This window comes from Pituophis catenifer, unplaced genomic scaffold, assembly GCF_029215685.1.
Source record: "Pituophis catenifer annectens isolate HBS135680 unplaced genomic scaffold, rPitCat1.0.hap2 SCAF_2, whole genome shotgun sequence".
NCBI classification, from domain to species: Eukaryota; Metazoa; Chordata; class Lepidosauria; order Squamata; family Colubridae; genus Pituophis; species Pituophis catenifer.
Window position 1 is genome coordinate 81,836,449 of NW_027256882.1, and position 24,043 is coordinate 81,860,491.

The 24,043-nt window shown below is 35.0% G+C and overlaps 1 protein-coding gene across 2 annotated transcripts in view; it reads left to right on the forward strand.

The window, feature by feature from the left end:
• The first annotated feature begins 124 nt into the window (after positions 1–124).
• Positions 125–24,043, forward strand: part of PBRM1 (polybromo 1) — a 57,873-nt gene continuing 33,954 nt past the window's right edge. Inside the window, exons 1-11 of one of the 2 annotated variants that reach the window (XM_070937039.1) lie at positions 6,009–6,047; positions 8,408–8,563; positions 10,496–10,593; positions 11,651–11,798; positions 12,223–12,366; positions 12,547–12,663; positions 18,195–18,263; positions 18,794–18,892; positions 19,358–19,473; positions 20,725–20,820; positions 23,917–24,008. In XM_070937039.1, the coding sequence (XP_070793140.1) occupies positions 6,009–6,047; positions 8,408–8,563; positions 10,496–10,593; positions 11,651–11,798; positions 12,223–12,366; positions 12,547–12,663; positions 18,195–18,263; positions 18,794–18,892; positions 19,358–19,473; positions 20,725–20,820; positions 23,917–24,008 (1,174 nt within the window). Of the gene's footprint in view, positions 193–6,008; positions 6,048–8,407; positions 8,564–10,495; positions 10,594–11,650; positions 11,799–12,222; positions 12,367–12,546; positions 12,664–18,194; positions 18,264–18,793; positions 18,893–19,357; positions 19,474–20,724; positions 20,821–23,916; positions 24,009–24,043 lie in introns of those variants that run through there. The other variant, XM_070937040.1, reaches the window with a different exon arrangement.

The window sequence follows — 24,043 nt, forward strand, 5'->3', positions numbered from 1 at the left end:
GGCGGCTGAGAGGCTTGAGGCTTTGCGACAGCGGCGGGATTCGCTTGGGAGCGAGCGAGCGAGCGAGCGAAGTGAGCGGCAACAGTGGCGGCAACGCCGACGGCGCGGGGGGCAGTGGCGGCGACGGGGACTGAGCGCGGCCGCGGCTGCAGGAGGCGGAGGATTAGCAGCAGCAGCAGCGGGGCTGGCTGGGTAAGTTCAGGGTGAGGGGCCGGGCTTGGCTCGGCTTCGGAAAACAAGCGGCGCTCGCGGGAAGGGAAGACAGGAGGCCGCGACGCGTCCCCTTTGTGTGGCTCCGGAGCTGCTGGGCGAGATTCTTTTGCCGAAGCCCCCGGTCTCTGCGCCTCTGCTGCCGAGGACTCTGGGCTGCTCGCCTCCCTTCTGGTTCCTCTTCGGGTCTGCTGCCCGCTTCTGACCGGCCTTCCCGTCTCTCCCGAGGGGAAAGAGACCGGCCCTCCCCACCAGCCCCCGGGCTGCCTCTGACCTACTAACCCTCTTTTCTCTCCCCGAGTTCACACACGTCCCCCCGGTCCCCTTCCCCCTCTTTCGGGTGGATTCTTCCCAGGAATTTGTGGGTGATTTTATCTGTTTTCCGGGTTTTCTTTTTCCCTCGTCAGCACGTTTAGGAGAGAGAAAAAAATACATATATATATATATACCCCAACATTTCAAAAGCAGTTAACAGGAGAGGTATCTATCCTAAAGCCTCGGCTGCAGAAATGATTTGAAGTTTTCGCCCTTAGTCCAGAACAGAGCCCCGCTGCACTTGTCAAAACTAATCACTTCTTTGGACTGAATCCTCTCTAACCCATCCACTTCTCTGCATTGAGGCATAAGCAACCTTGTTGCCTGTTTTTCCCCACCATCAAACTTTCTTCTAAAATACAAATTATAAGTTTCTTTAAAAGCATGGCTTCCTAATAAAAACAACCTGAAATACAGGTACTGTTTCTGAAGCTGGATTCGTACAGTGTGCTGGGATATGGTAATCTGTTGATTTAACATGGTAAACCATAATATGGTTTTTATACATATAAATTAACACCTGTTGTGGTCACATAATATATATATATATAATATATGTGGCCACAACAGGTGTTAATTTGAATTTAGCATATTGTGTGAACCCAGCCACAGTTACTGCACAAAGGGACAGGGATTTGCAAATTATAACAGCTAAAAAGAAAGATATGTACCATCAAGTGAAAAATCAGCTGTCCTTTAATATTTGATATTTCGTTTATTTAAAGATGTTGAAAAGCTTAACAATATACTGGAATTTATAGTTTAGTTATTCATCTAATAACCAATATTTTGAAATGTCCAAAATTCATTTATTTCTACACTTAAGGAGTTGTATATTTTTCATTTTACATAGCCAGTGAAAATGTGTTGAGACTGTCTTAATAAAGGCGAATATTTGTAGCTCGGGGTTGAAATAAGGGCTCCTTGGTGCTCTTTGAGCTCGCTTGGTTTCTTCAGACGTTTCATTACCAAAACTAGTGATGTTACCTAGTTTGAGTAATGAAAGGTCTGCAAGAAAACAAGCAAGCTCAGAGAGCACCAAGGACCCCTCACTATCTTAATTGTCTGCTTGTTAAAATAAATGTTGAAAAATTATGGCATTGTCAGAAGAGAACTCCATTGTTTTTTTGTTTGTTTGTTTGTTTTTAGCATATTGATAACTTCCAAAGAAACAGACTTGGCTGGCATATGAACAAGCTTTCAAGTTGCACAGAACTTTTTTTCAGATCAACAGTATAATGAAGGATTCTTATATTTTTGGAAATTAGAATTATCTACTCCAAAAGGAAAAATGTAATTTAACCAGGAAGTGATAGATGGCTGTTTTCATTTAACACTGGAATAATGGTTATTTTTACAGAATAGTACAGATACTATTTTCATGCTTCTGATAAATATAGATTTTTTCATTTCATTCTACCCAGAAATTATAGCTTAAAAGGCATGTTTTATATATGAAAAATACTGTTTTGTTTTGTTCTTGATATGAACTTTAGCAATTCATTGGTTGAGCTGATATACTTAAGTCAGATAGAAAAATTAATGTCCGATAAACTGTTATGTTGTAATAATTGTAACTATATTGACAGTTTATTTAAAATACTGAAAGCATTGTAATTATCTAAAGTCAGGTAAACAATTGTAGTTCTGTTCAAGTAATATCAACACAACTATTTAACTAATAGAAAAAGAATGGCAGATCAGTTAATGGACCTGTAGCAACAAAATATTATTTTTATAATAAATTTTCAGCCTTCACGTGTCGCGATTTCGGCCTCCACACACCCTGTTTTAGACCCGTTTCAGGCTGTGGGGATTGCCACAGCACATTGCCGCCAATCTCTGCCTCCGCATGTCGCATTTTCGGCCTCCGTGCATCGTATTTTCGACCTCCGCATGTCACCTTTTCGGCCTCTGCATGCCCTGTTTTTGGCTTCCATGCATCACATTTTTGGCCGGTTCTGGGGGGTGGGGATTGCCACCACTGCCACTGCCAATCCCCACCCCCCAGAACCGGCCAAATATACGACGCACGGAGGCCAAAACTAGGGCATGCGGAGGGCGAAAACGTGACGTGCGGAGGTCGGAAATGCGATGCACAGAGGCGACAATGTGCTGTGGCAATCCCCGCAGCCTGGAATGGGTCTAAAACAGAGTGTGTGAAGGCCAGAAACGTGATGCGCAGAGGCAGCGATGGGCTCTGGTGATCCCCGCAGCCTGGAACAGCTAATTGGTGGTATTCCGGGAAGCCGATCCAACCGCCGAAAAGCTGTTCTTGGTAAACCAGGCTGCGATAACGTGGTGAAGCTGACCAAAAAAAAAGTATGCTTTTCTCCACTCTGTCCATACACTATTTCATGCATGGTGTTTTATTTTTTTAACCCTTTTATCTTTTCTTTTTTGAGGATCTCATCAACTCTATCCAATCACTGCTTTCATGATTTCTCTTCTCAGACCATTGATTTTTATTTCACAATGTTTTATTTCCAGTTTGATCCTCTTTCATCCTCACCAAATCACCTTAGTGAATTTCTTTTGAACTGGTTAGTCCCTGTTGCCTTATGTTCATTTAACACTCTTTGATTTCTGATAGTATTTCTTTTTCATTTATTATGTACATTTGATATAAATTTCTTTTGGCATACCAATCTCTCACTTCTGTATAATAAAGTGGGCAGAAAACATTTTTTTACATTGCCATTTTTTTTTCCAACAAGCATTCTTGCTTTACAATAGACCACATATTCCATCATGTTGATGTCAAATCTTTTCTTCCAAAATTTGCATGTTATAATTTCTCCACCCATTTTTCCAGTTTAACAGAAATTCAAGATACATAAATTAATCTTTCTTCATGTTTTGCTATTTACAGAAACTTGCAATTGTTTTATTTACTTTTTCTAGTCAAATGCAATTACAGGTAGTCCTCGACTTACAACAGTTCATTTAGGGACCAAAGATACAATAGCACTGAACAAAGTGACTTATGACCTTTTTCACACGTACAACCATTGGAGCATTTCCATGGTCATGTGATCAAAATTCGGACACTTAACAATTGACATATGACAATTGCAGTGTCCTGGGGTCATTTGTCACCTTCTGACAAGCAAAGTCAATGGGGAAGCCAGTTTCACTTAATATCTGTGTTACTAACTTAACAACTGCAGTAATTCATTTAACAACTGTGGCAAGAAATTTGTAAAATGGGACAAAATTCAATTAACAAATATTTCGCTTAGCAATAGAAATGTTGGGTAAATTATGGTCTAAGTCGAGTACTACCTGTAATTTGGTTTTTAATATATTAGTGTTGATATATATGCAGACACAGTGTCTGAATCTAACATTCACATGAATCATTTGGTTCTCTCCCATAATGTGACCTCATCTGCATACAAAAGTATAAGTACTTTCATGTCTCCAATCATCACAACTCACACTTCCTACTATATTTATTATGTCTAACAACACACATTTCCTAATATATTTATTCATAAATAAATTTAAAAAATCAAGCAGACATTAGACATCTGTTTTACTTCCTGCCTATTGTTGAACCATTTGATAATCATTCAATATGTATATTATATCTCCATTAGATCCTCTTTACCATATTTAGCAACCATACTTTAATACCGTACTTGCATTAAACTTTCCATAATTCAAGCTTAATTCTCTTTATTCTACACTTCCTTTGAATCAAGAAATATGCAATAGATCAGATATTTGTACATTTTTCAAAAACATTCTGAAAAGCAAAAAAAAAAATATCTCTATAGAAAAAGTCATACAGCTTTCTTAAATTTTGCTAATGTCATCTCACACTTTTTCTATCAGAATTGCCCAGCACCTTGCCAAGCACACTTAACAGATTAATCCCCCTGCATTCATTATTGTCACCTTTTCCTTTGTTTGGCAAACAATAATAGCATTCTTTTATTGTCAGGTACTGAAGCAGCTGTCACACACACATTACACAAATCAGATAGGCAGTCCATAAGCAAGCCAAGTCAATGTTCTAATATCTCTCTGCTTTTACCATCTATTCTACACCGTCTACGCATTTCTATTCTTTAGTATTTTACATAACATATTACTTCTTTTTTTATCAGTTTTTAAAAACTAGTTATAGGATTCATTTAAATTTCAGTCTTCATTATCATACCCAAGCAAATCTTCCAGCATTCTCTCACTTCAGTTTCATCCCATATTATTTAATTAATTCTGCTGGAAGCTCCTTATGAAGTCAACAATAATATTGTAAATATTACCCACTTCCCAAACAGTGTTTTATTTTATTTCAAAATCTCTTTTGCTTTTTTTCTTCCTCTTTTTTCTTCATGTACAATATTTTTCATCCTCAAAGACATTATAACCTTCATTACCTACCATCATTTCAACCACTGTACGATGTACAAATCCATCATTTAATCTTTAGCTTTAAATACCTCTGCTTTGTTTGAGTTTGCTTTCAATTTATTTGTCATTTATCAGACAAAATTACAGCTGCTACTTGGCTTGGAGTAAAATGTGAAACAGTTGTTACCAAAATATGGTTTACTTCTGTGTATACGTAAACTATAGTTTTGTTGTCTTATGTGTTGTAAATATAGCCAATTATTCCATAATCAATCACTAAGCTATTGTTTAGTTTGAAGTGCTTCAGCAACTGCATTTAAAAGTATTAGATCTGTGCCTGCATTATTAATTTGAAGTTTTTATAATGTTTTATAATTTATTATAATTAAATCTTAATGACTTTGTTATATGATGTACATTTGCCTTTGCAATTTCTGAATGTTATTTTTTAAATGTTGGTCAATATATTATTTAATTAGAACAATAGATACACCATGGCTGTGATGGCAAACCTATGGCACGTGTGCCAGAGGTGGAACGCAGAGCCCTCTCTGTGGGCATGAGCACCATTGCCAGCTGCTCTTCCAGGTTCTATTGCGCGCATGTGCACCGGCCAGCTGCGCTCTTCCAGGTTCCAGCGCTCTGGCCCATGCGCATGCTCCAGTTTCGGCATTCAGTGCCGAAAAGGTTAACCATCACTGCACTATGGTGATTTATATATAATGAACTATCTTTTTTGTTAGTATAGTTGTTCTGGAATAATATTACCATTAAGACTATAGTTCTACCATATCAAATAGAGTTTTATAACTGATAAGTGTGAAACTACAAACTTTATTCACTTATTCTAAGACTGCTAGTTTTGTTCTGAGTTTTAAATAAACATTATTTCAAATTTGCTAACAAGTCAGGTATTATAATCCTATTTTGTGCTGTTTTCTATAGTTTTCCTTATTCTTTCTTCTTAATTCCTTTATTTACCTATTCTTCCTTTGTTTCTTCTCTGTTTTCCTTTCCTTTTGTTATCTTCTCTTTCAGTTTTGGCTGTACTAATACTGCGGCTGAGTTGGTGCTTTAAAGATTTCCCTTTTCTCAGTTTGCTTACTTGCCTGTCAGACATTATGAGGAGATTGGCTTTTCGTGGTGCTGGTTGTACTCTGGTAAATCTGGTAATTTGCTGGTAATGTGTGTGCTGTTTGTCCCTTTTCCATACATCTCAGCCATTTTTGTTTTATATAGGTAGTCCTTGACTTACAACCATGATTGAGCCCAAATTTTCTGTTGTTAAAGTGAGACATTTGTTAAGTGAAATTTCCCCCATTTTATGACCTTTCTTGCCTCAGTTAAGTGAATCATTGCAGTTGGTAAATTAGTAACCTGGTTGTTAAGTGAATCTGGTTTCCCCATTGATTTTGCTTGTCAGGTTGCAAAAGGTGATCACATGACACAGCAATGGTCATAAATATGAATCAGTTGCTAAGGATCTGAATTTTGATCACCTGACCATGGGGATGCTGGAAAGGTTATAACTGTCATAAGTCATTTTTTTCAGTGCCCGTTGTAACTTTGAATGGTCACTAAACAAATTGTTGTAAGTCGAGGATTACCTTTATTTGATTTGTAAAAGTCCTGTTTTTTCATGTATCTCATGAATTTGTGCATTAATTTGCTTATCAAATATGAAGTGCAAATGTATTAACGCAATTACATTAGACAAAATATATATTCTTAAAATATATTTCTGTAAATAAAGTAATTGGAAAACATAATTTCCTATTTGTTTCCCTTGGAAAACTGATTATAGTAATCTTACATTTTTAAATTTGTTAAAAGAACTTGACTGGGATAATAAGAGGTTTTTTATTTTATTTTTCTGCTTTTAAATGAGTAGGAAATTTTAGAAGGTTTATGAATCACTTCACACTTTAAAATTGCAAACAAATTATCACTTTACTTCTTCCTGATAATTTCTTAGTCTGCATTTGTACTGTGTAAATTTCAGGTTTAAGATTCAGCTTTTTCAGCTCAGATCAACTAGTTCCGTATGGACTTGAGCTTGTTTGGGAGGAATAAGAAATAATTGCTTTGTGATTTAAATGAAAATAATTTAAGTAATATGCTTTGTTTAAACTTGGTTGATCTTTAGTACTTATATTACATTATAATTAATGTTTGTCTTCAATTAAATAATAGTTTTCGTAGGAATACTGGCAAAATATAAGAACCTTATTTACCTAAAGGATTCTTTTATATTTTGTTTTCAATACTTAATCTTTGTCCACATTAATGTATTAAACCAATTGTATAATATCACTGCAATCTTCTGATAGAAGCATTTACTTATATCTTAGCAAACAGATTGTTTTGCAATAATATTTTAGATCCTTTCACTTTTTCTCTTCGGACACTTCATGTCACTATTGCACAAATCACAGTAGCTTCTATGGCATAAAATTTGCGTGCCTACTTCAAAACCATGCTTAACATAAATATATACTTTTAAAAAATATAACAAATGAAAGTACTTCGGGACACAAGTTGCTCTTATATTGAATATAGTCCATGGGAAATAGGATCATAGTAATTACATAGTCTCTGTAATTACTATACGTTTAAATTCAGCAACTAATTCACGATTCACTTGTAATTGAACATTCATTCCTCAGTCACAATTGGAACTAATCCTTTTGATCTTTGGTGTTGGCACAAAACAGATTTTGGTTGTAATTGATTTTTGCTTAATGTTGTACATTGCCTTGAAAGCTGTCAAGTGGCCAAAAGGATATTTGTTTTGTGTGTGTGTGTGTGTGTGTGTGTGTGTGTGTGTGTGTGTGTATCTTGATGTCTAGCTTTTTTAAACACACACACACACACACACACACACACTGTAAAAATAAATTACAATTGTTTATGCTTGCTACATATCAGCTGTGGTAATATTTCTTTAAGAAGTAGAAATGTTTCAGTCCCTTCAGAAAACCATTTATTTTGTTATAATTTTGTTGTCAAGGGGCTTGGCTTGACAGTAAAACCATGAATATAATATCCTAATATATGTTATGTCAGCCTTTCCCAAACTTGTCTCTATTCCCCACACAGCATGGCCATTTTCCCAGAATTCTGGGATCTAAAGTGAATCTAAAGAAGCTATGCATTGTCCAGACGTTATCTAGAAACAAAATTTCTAAAGGTAGAAGATTATTTCCAGACATGTTCCAAGCCCACAAAATTGTATGCAAGAAATTCCCTATAGTGAGCTGGAGGGAGTGGGAATAGATCCTTATCGGTGTGTCTCATCATTGTTCTTAGTCATGCTCACAGTGGCGGCCATTGTGTGAATAGGTGTGGAGCTAGTTTATCAGAATAGCCAAATTTTTTCAAAATACACGGCGTACCAAAGACACACTGTAAATTATTTCAAATAATTGAATTGTAGATTTGTTAGGATTTGTTGTCTTGTTATCTTATGTTTTCTTTACCTGAAACCTTCCAAGTTTAAGAACATTTTTCTTTATTATAGAAGAAGTTGGATTCCATGAGCTCAAAGAGGCGAAGGGCTACCTCTCCTTCTAGCAGTGCCAGCGGAGGAGATTTTGATGATGGTCACCATTCCACAAACACACCAGGTCCAAGTAGGAAACGGAGAAGACTCTCCAACCTCCCAACAGTTGATCCTGTAAATACCCATAAATGTCTATCTTTCTAGCCTAGTCACTGTGTAAAAGCAACACTCTATTATATCGCTAGAAATAATAACTACACTATATATAGAACAGAATAACAGAGTTGGAAGGGACCTTGGAGGTCTTCTAGTCCAAACCCCTGCCCAGGCAGGAAACCCTACACCACTTCAGACAAATGGTTATCCAACCTCTTCTTAAAAACTTCCAGTGTTGGGGCATTCACAACTTCTGCAGGCAAGTTGTTCCATTTATTAATTGTTCTAACTGTCAGGAAATTTCTCCTTAGTTCAAATTGCTTCTCTCCTTGATTAGTTTCCACCCATTGCTTCTTGTTCTACCCTCAGGTGCTTTGAAGAATAGTTTGACTCCCTCTTCTTTGTGGCAACCCCTGAGATATTGGAACACTGCTATCATGTCTCCCCTAGTCCTTCTTTTCATTAAACTAGATATACCCAATTCCTGCAACCATTCTTCATATGTTTTAGTCTCCAGTCCCCTAATCATCTTTGTTGCTCTTCTCTGCACTCTTTCTAGAGTCTCAACATCTTTTTTACATCTTTTATATTAATTAAAAATTAATTAATTATATAGTTATATAAGTATAACTATAATCACTAGATTATAAATTTTGGAGTTGTAAATGAGGACTTCCTGTACACTTACTTGCAGTTTATAAGTGATGCAATGCACCATCTTCTTTGAAGTTGACAGCTTTTCCAGGGTTGTTAAGGTCAGAGTCTTCAGACTTTAGTGTGGTGGTGGGGTGGGAGATTAGTGCAGTTGAGGGAAAACTTCCACATTTAAGATTTTTAAAATCTCCTAACCACCTTCTTATATTGGGCTGATTTTTCTCAGTGTCATAGGGTTGTCTGCTGATTTTTTTTAAAAAGGGTGTTGATTATTTTTCTTAGCAGTATTTCTAGCATCAGAAAAACCAAATATTTAGTTTTGTTATAAAATAACCATGAACTTTATTTTAAATAATAATATAAAATAATAAGTTAAGAAAAATCATCCCTGCCCATTTTGGGAGTGCAGACCCCCCACCCCATACTGGGCAAACTCTGTTTTGGCACATAAGCTGGCAAAAGGCGGAAGCCCATTTCCTGAAAAGTAGATTTTTCTCCTTTAGATGTTCCTTTAGTAAATGAATTGTATTTGTATATAAATTGATTAACATGTTCACAGACAAAGTCCCTTTTCCCCACCCTATCCTCAGATAAAACAAGACTTCTTTGTTTAGGTTAGTTTGGTTTGGTTTGGTTTGGTTGATCTTGGCTGTTATAAGTCCTTATTTTGTGCACAGACTTTGCAGTTGAAACCGGCAGCTTGTTGATGATTTAGGGAGCCTATCAAACACAGCTTTGACAATGAAATTGCTAAGGATGATTTAAGACTACTTCAGATATGAATTGGGAAGCGATAAAAGAAAAAAGGTTATTAAGTCATGTTTCACCATGCTTAGTTACTGGTCACAACTCTGTTATTAGCTCATTGGTGGTCCTCCTTTTCCAACTGGCCAAACTGACCAAATTAAGAAATCCTAGGTTTCTTAGAGGTCATAGCATACGATTCCATTTATAACAAAAATACCTGAAACACACACACACACACACACCACATTTTCTTAAATTCGCAAAGTAAATTTTGATGAGTAGAAGACATCATAAAAAACATCATATATTTTTAAATTAATTTTTTGTGGAAGAAAATAGTAATGTATCCCATCTCTCCTATAGCTTCAGTATGTTATGAAATTTTATATGGCATTGTCCTTTGTTCTTGCTGGCTCATCTCTAAAAAGGAAAAATGCCACATGATTTTGAAACATGAAATGTTTTGAACATTAGAAGTATAGTGTTATACAGATACTCAATATCACTGCAAATGTACTTTTATTTTTTTCTGTTGCCCTACTATTTTAGATTGCTGTTTGCCATGAATTATATAACACAATCAGAGATTACAAAGATGAACAAGGAAGGCTTTTATGTGAACTGTTCATTAGGGCCCCCAAAAGACGGTAAGCTTGAGATGTTGATAAATAATCCAATGTGTGTATTTTAGTGTTTTAGTATTTATGAAGAGTATGTAAAACAATTTGCTATAAAATGTTTTAAGTCGAAAACTTTGTGAAATGTCTAGCTGTAACTGCAAAACTGCTGTTTGGAGCATCAAGAAGGCTATTTGGAGCATTTTAGAAGTGTTTCAAACTTCAACCAACCTGTTTTGTACTTATTGCTGGATGTTTGAGGGAGTTCCACGCTCAAAATGGTTCAAAAGAAGATGTTAGATGTTAGATGTACTTCTAGTATTTATGTTTTTATTTGTAATTGCATGATCAAGTTACTTAAATTCATAAATAGAAAGAACTGTTTTGGTTGTTGCATTTCAACAGAAGTATATGGTTAGGTGTTAGGTGCAAAAATACTAATGACAGAGTCCTCTTTTCATATTTCATACCTCTTATGAGAATTCAGGAAAGCCTTGCAGGAGGCTTCTGCAAGCTTTAGGAAGGACATGAGATGCAGGAAATTTTCCTTGGTATCTTTACAACCAGCCCTTATATTAACAACCATTGCAGCATGCCAGCAATCACATGATCGAGAATTGGGAACTTGGCAACCGGCAGATATTTTCAACCATAGTGTCCTGTGGTCAAATAATTGCCATATGCATCCTTCACAGACAGTTTTCAGCAGGCAGAGTCAATGGAGAAACCAGCTGTAATATTGGAAGTCGCGGTCATGTGATGACTTAGGGAATATTTATTTAGCAGCTGTGGCAGAAATAAGGTTGTAAGGTTGTTAATAACATGATGTTTACTTAACTGTGTCACTTAGCGGTGAAGTTGCCACTCCCAATTGTTAAATGAGGACTTCCTGTAATAAAAATAGCTCAGAGAACAGTGCTGATGTCAGAAATCCATTATTTTGTTATTATGCTGATGTAGCTGTTGATATAATTGACAAAACTATTCTAGCTTTTGAGTAGAATAATCTAGAGTATATATTTTAACACCTGTTGCGAGGCACTGTGAATTTTATGTTAATTGCATTTTCAATATGTTATTACAACAGAAATCAGCCAGATTACTATGAAGTAGTTTCCCAGCCTATTGATTTAATGAAGATCCAACAAAAGTTAAAAATGGAGGAATATGATGATGTGAACGTCTTAACTGCTGACTTCCAACTGCTGTTTAATAATGCAAAATCCTATTATAAGGTGATAGTGCTTTGTTTTGAAAGTCATGGGTTATATTTTCTAGCACTGATTTACATGAGTTAATAGGTGGAAAAGGTCATTTCAAGCCTCTCAAAAGCTGATAATTAGACAAGGTAGCTTTTATTCTCATTGTAATATAATTGCAGTTAATGACATATTCTATCTGATATTAATACTATAACTGTGATTTCCTTAAAATATATATTTAGGATTTAGGAAATCCTATATATATATTTCACTTATTAAATATGATTAGATGTAAAATATTTTAGCAACAAACACCTACTTAGATTACAGAGCCATTGAGAGATGAAGCAAGTGCCCCCACTCTGGATCCAAACCACCTTTCCTATTTTAATTAAAAGTATCCTTGTTTACTTGTTGATTTAAAAACAAAGAATATTGTTTTGATTCTGTTACACAGCCAGATTCTCCTGAATATAAGGCTGCCTGCAAATTGTGGGATTTATATCTACGGACAAAAAATGAATTTGTTCAGAAGGGAGAAGCTGACGACGATGAAGACGAGGATGAAGGCCATGACAATCAAGGGACTATTTCTGAAATAGTAAGTATAAAATTTGCTACTTGCCGATAAGTATAACTGATTCAGTGTAATACCCATTGTAATTGTAATGGCCTGTGGCCAAGCCAAAGTATGCATAACTGAATTAGTCACATTCTTAAATATTTACATTTACTCCTACTCCATTATGCAAATTGCCTTACAGGATTATATTTGTATCAGTCTTCTCCAGGTTATTTAAAAGAAATTCTTGAACAACTTCTTGAAGCAGTAGTTGTAGCTACAAATCCATCAGGCCACCTTATTAGTGAACTTTTTCAGAAGCTTCCCTCTAAAGTGGTGAGTAACAATAAATGATGATGATGATGGTGATGATGATGATACACTTTATTGAAACAATTTCAGTACAAGACTATTAGCAGAAGTAAAATCTGAACATGAGCATAAAAAGCACAGCTTGAATTGAGGCAGAAAATAGAAAAACCATTCCATGGGGGGAAAACTCTGCAAACGCCATTTTCCTGTTGCATGCTTTCTTTTCATTTTTTTACATTTCTTAGTTTTATGAAATTTTATAAGCATATGGATAAAAAACAACATAAAATAACAATCAAGAGAAGATATAAATAATAAAAAGAGAATAGGGATAGAAATGCAGAGTTATTAAAAAAAAGTAAAGAAAATGAAAATATATTCAAATAATGCCACCCAACTTCTTCTAAATAAATAAGATCCCTTTTGATTCTTAGTTTAAAACTGCTATAATATAATGTCCATTTTAACTTTAGCCACCATCATTGCCAGTTCTGTCATCTTTATTAATAATTTCTTCATTGTAAGTATCATGGGATCTTTCCAACACTGGGCATATAAAAGTCATGCTGCTGTTATTAAAAATGCCATATAATTTTCCAAAATTTTATTCATAAACCCTAACAAAAAGTTCCTGAACTGAATAGTAGATTGATTTTTAAACATTTTTTTGAATTACATTACTAATTTCATCCAATATTGTTTAACTCTTTTGCAAGACAGCAAAAGGTGATATAAGAGTTTTACACTTCCAGCAACTATGTGGAGATCCTTTATACATTTTAGCCAATTTGTCTGGGGATAAGTACTATGTATTTATAATTTTATAAAAAATTGTCTTTCAGGTTACAACATAACATACATTTCAGTTCCCTTAGCCACAAGTTTTCCAATTGATCAATTAGTATATTGAAAATTTTTTGTTCAACTTATCACGCAGCTTTTAACTAATTCATCTTCTATTCCCGATTTTAACAAAAGTGTATACATTTTAGCAATAAGATGTTCATTATTTGTACACAGTTCCATTTCAAAAGTAGCTTTATCATTTTCAAAACCATACAATTTCTTGTCAGCTTTAAATCTCTCCATGAGTTGTAAATACAAAACCATTGACAGTTGAAACTTTTTAATGTCTATTTATTTATTTATTTATTTATTTATTTATTTATTTATTTATTTATTTATTTATTGGTTCAATTTATATGCCGCCCTTCTTCTGAGACTCATGGTGGCTTACAATGCGTTAAGCAATAGCCTTCATACTTTTGTATATACCTGCTTAGTAGGGCTTTGCCCCCCCCCCCAAAGTGGTGTTCTTTTTTATACAAAGTCAACTTATTGCCCCCACAATCCGGGTCCTCATTTTACCTACCTCGAAAGGATGGAAGGCTCAACCTTGAGCCTGGTGAGATTTGAACTCGCAGTAATTGCAGGCAGCTGGTGTTACTTAACAGCACTTTAATCTGCTGCGCCACCAAGGCTCTTTAACTTTATCATAGCATAGTTATGCGTACCATTCAAATCTCAGCCTTCTGGATCTATTAACCTTATTTCTCTTTTTTTTTTTCAACATAATTTTTTTATTTTATAAACAATAAACATACAATTCTTAATCAATCGTACAGTGTATCATCTGAGTACATCTTTTGTATCTTCTTGTTATTCCTCCAGTATTTATCATATCTTAATTTTATCATTTCATTTATTGTGACATTCCCCCCAAATTTCTTACTTTTCTATTAATACATTTATCTATCTTTTTATTTTAGTAAAAAAAATTTTTTTTTCAACAACAATTTTATCCCCAACCATCCTTCAATCCCCCCTCCCCACACACACACACCCGACTTCCCAGAGCAAAAACAGGGTATAACATTTAACAAATGTAAGCTAAAATAAAATAACTTACTACAAGATTCAAAACTCCCTCACACTCTTTAATTCCCCTTTTAAAAATTATTCATCAACCTTTCTTTTATAAATTCTCTTATACATTTCACATTTGTTGCTAAGATCCTTTCCATACCTTCTTATCAATAAGACATTCTTCAAAATATAAATTTCAAAACTTTTTTTTAAAAAGAAGCTATCCATTAAATTTTAAGTTAACCATTTTAATACTTCAATGTTTTAGAAAGCTATCCAATTTTAATTAAGCCTTTTTACTTAAATGAAACAGTAAACTTTAGTTTCAAAACTTTTTTTAAAAAAACTATCCATTAACTTTTAAGTTAACCATTTTAATACTTCAATAAGTTTCAAAAAGCTATCCAATTCTAATTAAGCCTTTTTACTTCAATAAAACAATAATTATTACTAAAATCCTCCTCAAAAGAAATTAATCTTCCATTCTTCCTTTCTTTCTATATTTTTTCCAGTCCTTCTTCTTCAGTAATACTTTCTTCTTCAGCATTGCTCCTCCTCCTACTTTTATTTCCGAAAATTTTGGAATTTTGATTTGAGGTTGATGTATCTTGAAAACTCGTTCTCTTCTTGGAATTATTTCCTCTGGTTTGAAACCCCCATTTCGACTCTTCCTGCTTATATAATCAATCAGTTCATTCCTCTGTCTGAAGACCAAGAATTGTCACGATAAAATTTATCGGTTTGCAGTAAAGAGTCTACTTGTTGCTTTTCAATTAGTTGCATGGAAGCCTCTGCCAAAGCCTCTATTTCCGCTGTGCCAACCTCCATCTCAATCCTGACAGCCGCTTTTCTATCCTCCAAAGTCACATTATTCTGGTTAATTTCATCATCTTTTCCAGCCAGCAAATCATTGTTATTCTCCAAGTTATATTTTTGAAAAGTTCTATCAATTGATTCCAAGAAAGTTAAAAGTTCTTGAAAAACCTTTACAGTCACAACTTGTGAGTTTGCTGACTCACCAGACAATGATCCTCCAGCCCTAATGTCAGCCATATTTCAATCTTCACTTTATATTTATTCAGCTATCAGGTCAATAAGTCCAACTATTTTCCGCACAATTTAGAAATGTAAATTAGTTGAAGTCAATACCATAGTCTTTTCCATTCTGCTTCCACTTTAAATCTTTTTCTTAATGTGTAATCCAGTAGCTTTAACAATGTTACAAGCGTTAAGAAGCACTTTCACTAGTAAGTTTCGTTTTCACGCCCTCAGACGTCATTATTTCCCTTTTTAAACAGAGTTAAAGATCAGTACTTGCGTTCTTTGTTCTCCTGATTTGCTTTGCCAGCATCCGAAGTCCAAATTGCTTATAATCCTTAAAATTGCATTGCTGGTAGGGTCGTGACGCCTTGGTCTGCATAAAGCAGACTCATCCTGGATCTGGAGCAACTGAAGGGCTTTCAGGGAGCTCTCACCCTGTAAACCCCAGGCTTAAAAAGAAAAACCTGGGGGTCTAGGGGAGCTCTACCCAGACCTTTCTGCTCTTCTCTCCCCCTTTTTCCCTGGGGGAGAATTTCGAGCCGCTAGACAGCTGATTTTCGCTGTTCTAGCGGCTAACGGAATCACGGGGCTGGAGCTCCTGAAGGAGTGTCCATCGGCGTTCGCGGAGCCACAGGAAGTCCAACCTTATATCTCTTAACATCACCTAAGCAGGGCAAGAAGCTACAAAGGACAATTAAAATCTGGCTGTCTTAAATTTCCCCTCTCTTTAGCATCACACAAGCTCTTATGTTTAACTCTTTAGGTTTTTTTTCTCTTCCTGTTGCACGTATCTGTCCCAGGGGCTGGGACCCCTAATTTAGTGCAATATAAAAAATGCAAATAATTTTTCTGCGGACCACCAAAATTTTCTCGCGGACCACCAGTTGGTGACTGTTGCTCTAAACCAGTGGTCCCCAACCTTTTTATCGCCGCGGACCAATCAGCCTTTGATAATTTTACCGTGGCCCGCTGAGCGCGCGCAGGGGTGAGGGCTTTGGGCCACACGTGCGTACCTGCGCGGGGCTCTCTTCCCTGGAGCCTTTGCGCACGGCCCAGGAGCTTTTGCGCATGGCCCAGGAGCTTTTGCGCACGGCCCAGGAGCCTTTGCGCTGCAGCGTTCATGTCCCCCGGCCGCTGCGCGGCCCGGTGCCAGGTACTCCACGGCCCGGCACCGGTCCGCGGACCGGGGGTTGGGGACCACTGCTCTAAACTACTCCAAGTCACTATTTTGTTCATAATGTATAAAAACTTTCAGCATGGGTGGTGGCAGGAGGTGGGGGGGATAATCAATTGCTTTGTTATTTGCTTCTTCTGAATGAAATATTATGGAAAATTAGAGGCAGTGTACATCCTGGTCCAATGTATGGATGAAGTGATGATATGAATGAGACCCAATAGAATCATAAGGTTGGAAGGGATCTTGGAAGTCTAATTCAATCTAATTGAATTCTGAGAAGATAGAGGCTTCATTGACAGAGTTATTCTGGAGTATGGGAATTAAGGAGCTTACTGTTCTGTAAAGCAAGTACAGTAAAGCAAGTACAGTAGTTTCTATTCATGGTTTTTTTTATTAGGGACTTACTGGAAAAATATTATTGCAGAATTTTAAGTATGTATGGCAATCTCTTAGACTACCTGTTAATAATAACAATTGGACTGCTATATATATTCACAGTAGAATGCTAACCAAATTTAAGCAGGAACAATCCCCTTAACATTCAAAATATTGTACAGTAAGGTGAGCTAAACTACTGATTTTTGGGGAAGAAAGGAATTGGTTAGAAGAAATGAAAATGATCCAAATAGATCACAGATGTCCAAGTGTAGCATAAAATATTAAGTGTCAATTAGCAGCTGAGAAAAAAGGGGAAGGGGGGTTATTTATCCTGTTAGGTTTGTTTGCATTTCATTCTAGTATAAGATTCATTTTATTAATCTGTATATGTAACATCTATGTATCATTTTCCTTTTTTCTCTTTTGTTTTAGCTTTTCTTTTTTATTTGATTTTTTTTTAAAAATAGCTGGACTGAAGCAGTCCTCAGATAATGCCTGAGATAGATAGATAGATAGATAGATAGATAGATAGATAGATAGATAGATAGATAGATAGATAGATGATAGAATAACAATAACAAAGTAGAAACTTGCAGTTTTATAGAGCTAATTTGCTGTACATATTAGGGTTCTCTGAGCTTCCAAAATTCAATATAAGGCAGTGCCTTTCCAGCAACCAATTAATTGACACCTCCTAGGAAACCCAATCACCAACCCACCCTCCAGTTTCAAAACTTACGCAGATTATAAAGTCTGCATGGCAAGGGGAACTTCTGAATCGTACTAAGGAAGCCTTCCTTTGAATACAGGGCAAAATGTCTGCAGAAAACCTGATTGATATTTTGATAGTGATCTTCCAAAGCCTGGGGGACTTGACTGCTAAGTATATATAGTGGTAACTGGTAAACAATGTATGTGATCAAAAAGCATAGTCAAAAGACCAGTGGCAGAAAACATCACTGTACAAAGATTGTGTATGTCACTGATACACTGGTGAAGTTCAGATAGAAAAGCTCTACAGGACATAGAATAATTAATTGATCAATGTTTCATTTCACATGGCATCACTTGGATTTCTTTTTTGAAATTACAGCAATATCCTGATTATTATGCAATAATTAAAGAGCCCATAGATTTGAAGACCATCGCTCAGCGGATACAGGTGCAGTATAAATTTGGCTGTATTGCCTTGAACATAGTGAATATCCAGAAGGTGAAGCAGTTTTGAAAAGAAATGTTTGGAGTAATGAAATTCAAAGCTACATGTTTGCTTTTAGGTTATAGCTTTCTTAGATTAATTATAACTTTCAATGTACTGAGTTTTAAAATTATATTTATAAATAATGGAAATGTTTAATCTATCGGTATGGATTAACCTACTGACCTGTTGTAAAAATTTACAAAACATTGGACAAAATTAGCTTAGAGATTGTTTCCTACCATTGTTTTCTGAAAGAACTTATTTAGTGACATTTTTCTTAACTTGTTTATTTTTGTTCTTTTTATTTATATGGTAAAAATTACTTTTATATAGTGTGCTTTTATTTCTAATTATATATTACTTTATCATAATGTTTGTATAGATTATGTAAATGACAGGAAAACTTTGAAGTTCAAAAAGCAAAGTTTTAAATCATACTTATTAAATGTGAAAACAAACTCTCAATTTTTTAAATTTGCTTTTATTTGTAGAATGGAAGCTATAAAAGCATGCATGCAATGACCAAGGATATAGATCTATTAGTTAAAAATGCCAAAACTTATAATGAACCAGGATCTCAAGTATTCAAGGTTGGTTAAAAGAGTTATTTGGTTAATGTAGATAACAAGATAAATGTTTGATTCCATTTACAAGTTCTTAAATACATTTCTACATACTGTATGGATTAAATAAAATTAAATGATAGTGATTTTTAATCATAAATATGATTATGGCTTTCACATAACATTTTTTTACCAATGAATCGTACCAACTTTAATAGAGTCCATGCCACTTGCAGCATTATATGCTAATGACAAGGTTAATATTTAGGAATATTTTGGCCAGTATGCCACAAGTTGAATCAAAGCCCACTTTTAGCCCAAACTTGTTTGTTATTTTGATTTTTAATCTAGAGACTACTTTGCAAGCCAGCATACTTTTGTCTGTAATCAAGCCAACCGTGGAAACAAGATAACTTACTGCATCAGTCTATCCTTGCAGAATATTCTTTTTTAAACTTTATTTAAAGATTCCTTTTTTACTTCCTTTAACAGGATGCAAATGCAATAAAGAAAATATTTAATATGAAAAAGGCAGAAATTGAGCATTCAGAACTAACTAAATCAAGTCTCCGAGTCAGGTATTGTAAGCAGAATAGAAATATAGAAAGGTATTGATATTTTCTTTTTTAGTTAAAATTTTAACTTTTATGTGTTAAATATTAAAATTATCTGTAGCACTGAATTGTGGAGAAATAGGGAAGTTCGTAAAAATGTATATTAAAGAATATGTCACAGTATTATGATTTGATGCAAGATCTGATTTAAGATTATATTAAGTAGACATGACACCACATGTTTTTTAATATGATGAATTTAATCTGCAGTTCAAGGATAGTGAAGATCTGTGTTACTATTTCTTAGTTTTGATTTTTTTAAAAAATTGGGAATCATGGAATATTAAATGCTCCTATTATTAGGGCTATGCATAACATTCAAACGAAGTGTATTTGCAATGTATAGGACCAGCTCATTGCAGAAGCCTGTCAGACAATATGGCTGTTTTATTAATTTGCTTCTGCTCTCATATGTTGCAATGCATCTCTTTCGACAGACACGCTCTTAATCTGTCTGTCCACTTTTCATAGGTTTCAACTTTCTTAGTGAATTTATATCTAGATTTTCCCATATATTCTATATCTATATACTGGCTGGGTAATTCTGGGAATTGAAGTTCATACATCATAATGTTTACTAAGATTGAGAAATACTGGTTTATATTATATAGTCCAAGCTGAGTTATTAAGTTACATTATGAATGAGATCAGCAAAAAAAAAAAGATGCAAAGTTTTAGAATTTAGTATTTCTTCCTAATTGTTGAACAGATTTGAATACATGAAAAATTGTTCACTAACATTTTTCTTTATGTTTTCTGAACTGTGAAATAGCAGGCTTTAGTTATTTCTGTATTGCATAATTTGTTTTAAAATTGATCTCAATGTGTTTTTTTAATCTTTTGTCTTTAAAACTTAGTACAAAACACCCCAGCATCAATTAAGAGTGCTTTTACTTAATATATACTTGCAATATGATACATATTTTCTCTGGAGTTAAAATAACATAGTACTTAAAACTGACACTACTGTTTTTCCATGCATTCTTGACTCTGAAATCAATTGGATTTACTTCCAATAGATGGAATAATTTAACTTTAAAAATTAGCCCTATTATTATGCCTAAAATGTGTTGATTTTACAAACCTTAGTAATATTCAACCATATACTTATCTGTTTAGTGCAATGGTAGTCTTTTGTAGCTTTCAAAACTTACATAAAAGAGCTGAATTTTAATTGTGTATTATCTTGGCTTTTTGGTGGTTTTCTTCTTTTCACTGTCTGTGCCTTATTTTTTCTCCAAAAAGGACTGCAAATCTGACTGCTTCCAAGCTAACAAGCCCTTCCTCACAGGGTAAAGGCAGTGTTGTTGATGAAAGAAATTCTGCTAATAAATATTACCGGTGAGTCCTTAGTATCTAGATATAGTTCAATCAGTTAATCTTTTCAACAGGTTGGTTTACCCCTTAAATATTGTTAGCTTTATATGTATGTAGCAAAAAGTAAGCATTTATTTTAAAAATAAATACCAGAAGTATGGCCTCATTTGGTAACTTCCATCATTATAAATATTTATGGTTTTAATAGAGATGTATTATGTTGCTTTTTATCAAAGTTATAATTGCTAATTAGGAGCTGCCCAGAGTTTAATATAAGATGGGTGGCTATATAAATGTGTTAAATAATAGATGGTTCATGTATTGTAGGCATCAGTTTCCTTTAAATATTCTGAATGAGCTCACTATCAAACTACCCACAAGGGAAGGTGAATCTGTACCAGCTTCTAGTTGTGTAGCTTCAGAACTCTCAATTGATCCAATTATTGTTTGTTTGCTTATTTATTTTTTTGCTGGTAGATGACTGGATTTTTAAATTATAATTGAAAAGCCAATAGTGCTCTCTTCAGATTGCTTTGAGAAGTTCTCTTTTCTTCAATTACTATCATCTGTATGCTATAGAACTTTCCTGACAACTGCCAGGGATGAGGAGCATGTGCAATAATCACCTATTGGTTGTGTCATAGAAAAGGTCATATCAAATTTAAACATGAAATATTTCCTTGCAAGGGATTGGTATAGTTGTGTTTTCTGAATTTGAACAAGCCAAGCTTGAGACTAACTCACTCAGTGCAAAGAGCCAGTATTGGAGAAATTAGGGGTCTGTAGTGCATCAGGCAGATTAATTGTCTTGTTAGCCGGCTCACTGAACCCAAAAGATAAGAGGATGATGGATTACCTGCTTTAGTTTGAAATCAGAGTTGCTATGTTCCATCAGTTAGTAGATTAATCAAATGAACATTGTTAAATTTATTATAGACAGCCTTATATAATAAATTGTAGGTGGCAGATAGGATGTTAGAAAAAAACTTCACTGTTTCATATTAGGAAGGGATTAATGCCTCTCTTAAGATGACATTTATAACCTAAAATACCATACAAAATAAGCAGTTCCTTAAAAATAGTGTACTTTCTATGATTTAATAAATATCTAGATTTTTTAATATTGAAGAGCATTACATCAGTCATGAAGAACCTCATAGATTTTGCTCTGTGCCTTCCTTATCAGCTTAAAAATGGTTCTTCATAGATGAAGTTCTTTATTGCTGAAAGTCTGATTCAGTTTAAATGAATAAGAATGTACCGTATTTTTCGGAGTATAAGATGCACTTTTTCCCTCCGTAAAAGGGGGTGAAAATTTGGGTGCATCTATACATCGAATGTAGCCCTGCCCACCCATTGACCCTCGGCCTGCCAGCAATTTACCTCCTTGCAGCAAGCAGCAAGAAGAAACAGCTCATTTCAGCTTCAGCACAGCCTAATTAGCACAAGTTGATTGCCTCCTGACTCTCAACTGGCTGCAGGGATTGCCATTGCCTATTGCTGCGTGGGCCTCTGCTGCTTGCTGCAAGGAGGTAAATTGTTGGGGGCAGATTTTTTTTTCTTATGCTAAGCAAGCTATGCTGAAAACAAAAATGAAAGTAAAGCAGGCTATTTGCTATTTGCTACAATGAGGCAAAATTGCTGGGAGGCAAGAGGCAGATTTCTTTTTCTTCTTTTCCTTACCAAAAAAGGTAGGTGCGTCTTATAGTCTGGAGTATTTTATACTCCGAAAAATACGTCTGCCTTTTACTTGTTAGTTCTAAACAGCAGCAATTATTTTATATGTTGCACTTTCCATGACAATTAAAATACAGTAGATAAAGTATTTATAAAAGAACTCATAAATTATAAAATATAAAAGTTAATTATTTTAACTGTTGCTTAAAATAAAGCACAATGTACAGTATTTGAAAACATCAGAGTTATGATTTTTGTTAGGGTTAACAAACTCAAGTTCCATAATGTGAGAAACAATACAGTATTGCCAAATAGTTACTAACATGACTCTCCTACAATGTAAACTAGGTATATTATTCAGGTAAGAATGTCCAGGCTCTCCATTCCTTTTCCTCATTGTTCAAGAAAAAGGGAATGTTCATCTAAATCAGTGGTTTCCAATGTGGCGCCCACACCCCACAGAGGGGCAATTTGATTTTTAATGGGGGAAATTTGGAACCTTGTTTAAGCCAAGCTAATGGCTTAGGTGGGGCATGGCCAAAAAAAGGTTGGGAACCACTGATCTAATTCTAATGCATTTACTTTCTCAGTAGAATTCCTTTCAGTTCCCCTTTTTAACTAACTCAGTAGAAAGTACACATTTCTCTCAAAGACCAAAGAAAATTACCCATGTCTACGTATCCATCATGAAGCAAACTGTCAACTTTTTTCTTCTTCTTTTGTACCTCTCAGGAAAGAAAAGAATTGACCTACACTATAGCTGTGTTGAAATATTGAGCTTGCTTTGGACTAAGTAGCATATAATATCAAACATATTCCTTTTCTTTTAAGGTAGTGTAGCAATAGTGCTTAAGAATATTGTCCCAAAGGCTACTGTATTATTTTCTCATCTGGCTTTCAAATCTGTCAGAAAAGGAACCTTACATAAAATGAAAATGTCTACATTTTTGACTTATAAAAGTTGCCACGTGTCAGGGCCGAAAACCAAGGAAGACATATGGTGATTCTTCCAAGCTAAGTTCTCTATTGTTTCACATGCATAGATATAATCTTGCCAGATTGAGTACTCTACTATCTGCATCTACAATATACTTCATAAACTATTAGGGAGAGGCTGTCTTCACCCTCTTTGTCTCACATATAATATCTTGACTGAGTTGCCTCTCTCTGAAATGCATCCCTTCCCTCTTGGGAATCCACTATTTTACAGTATGTTAAACTTGCAAGAGACTTCTAGAAAGGCAAAAGAGCCTTGCGTTAGCCCAGCATAGAGATTCTGTGTTTATAATCAAAAATAAACGTTCATAGCAAGAGCTAACCTTCAGTTCTGCCTGTATTTGCTATACTGTGCCAGTATAGCTACCATTTTAAAAGTAGATGCATATACTCCCATTCTCAGGGATTTTTTCATTTATTACCTGTCTTTCCTTTAAAAATTCACAGTAACAAAAGAGCTGTACAAGGCGATCGTTTATCAGCAATAACCATGACGCTGCAATATGGATCTGAAAGTGATGAAGATGCTGTTTTAGCTGGTAGGAATTGAAGAAGCATTGTTCATATCTGCTAA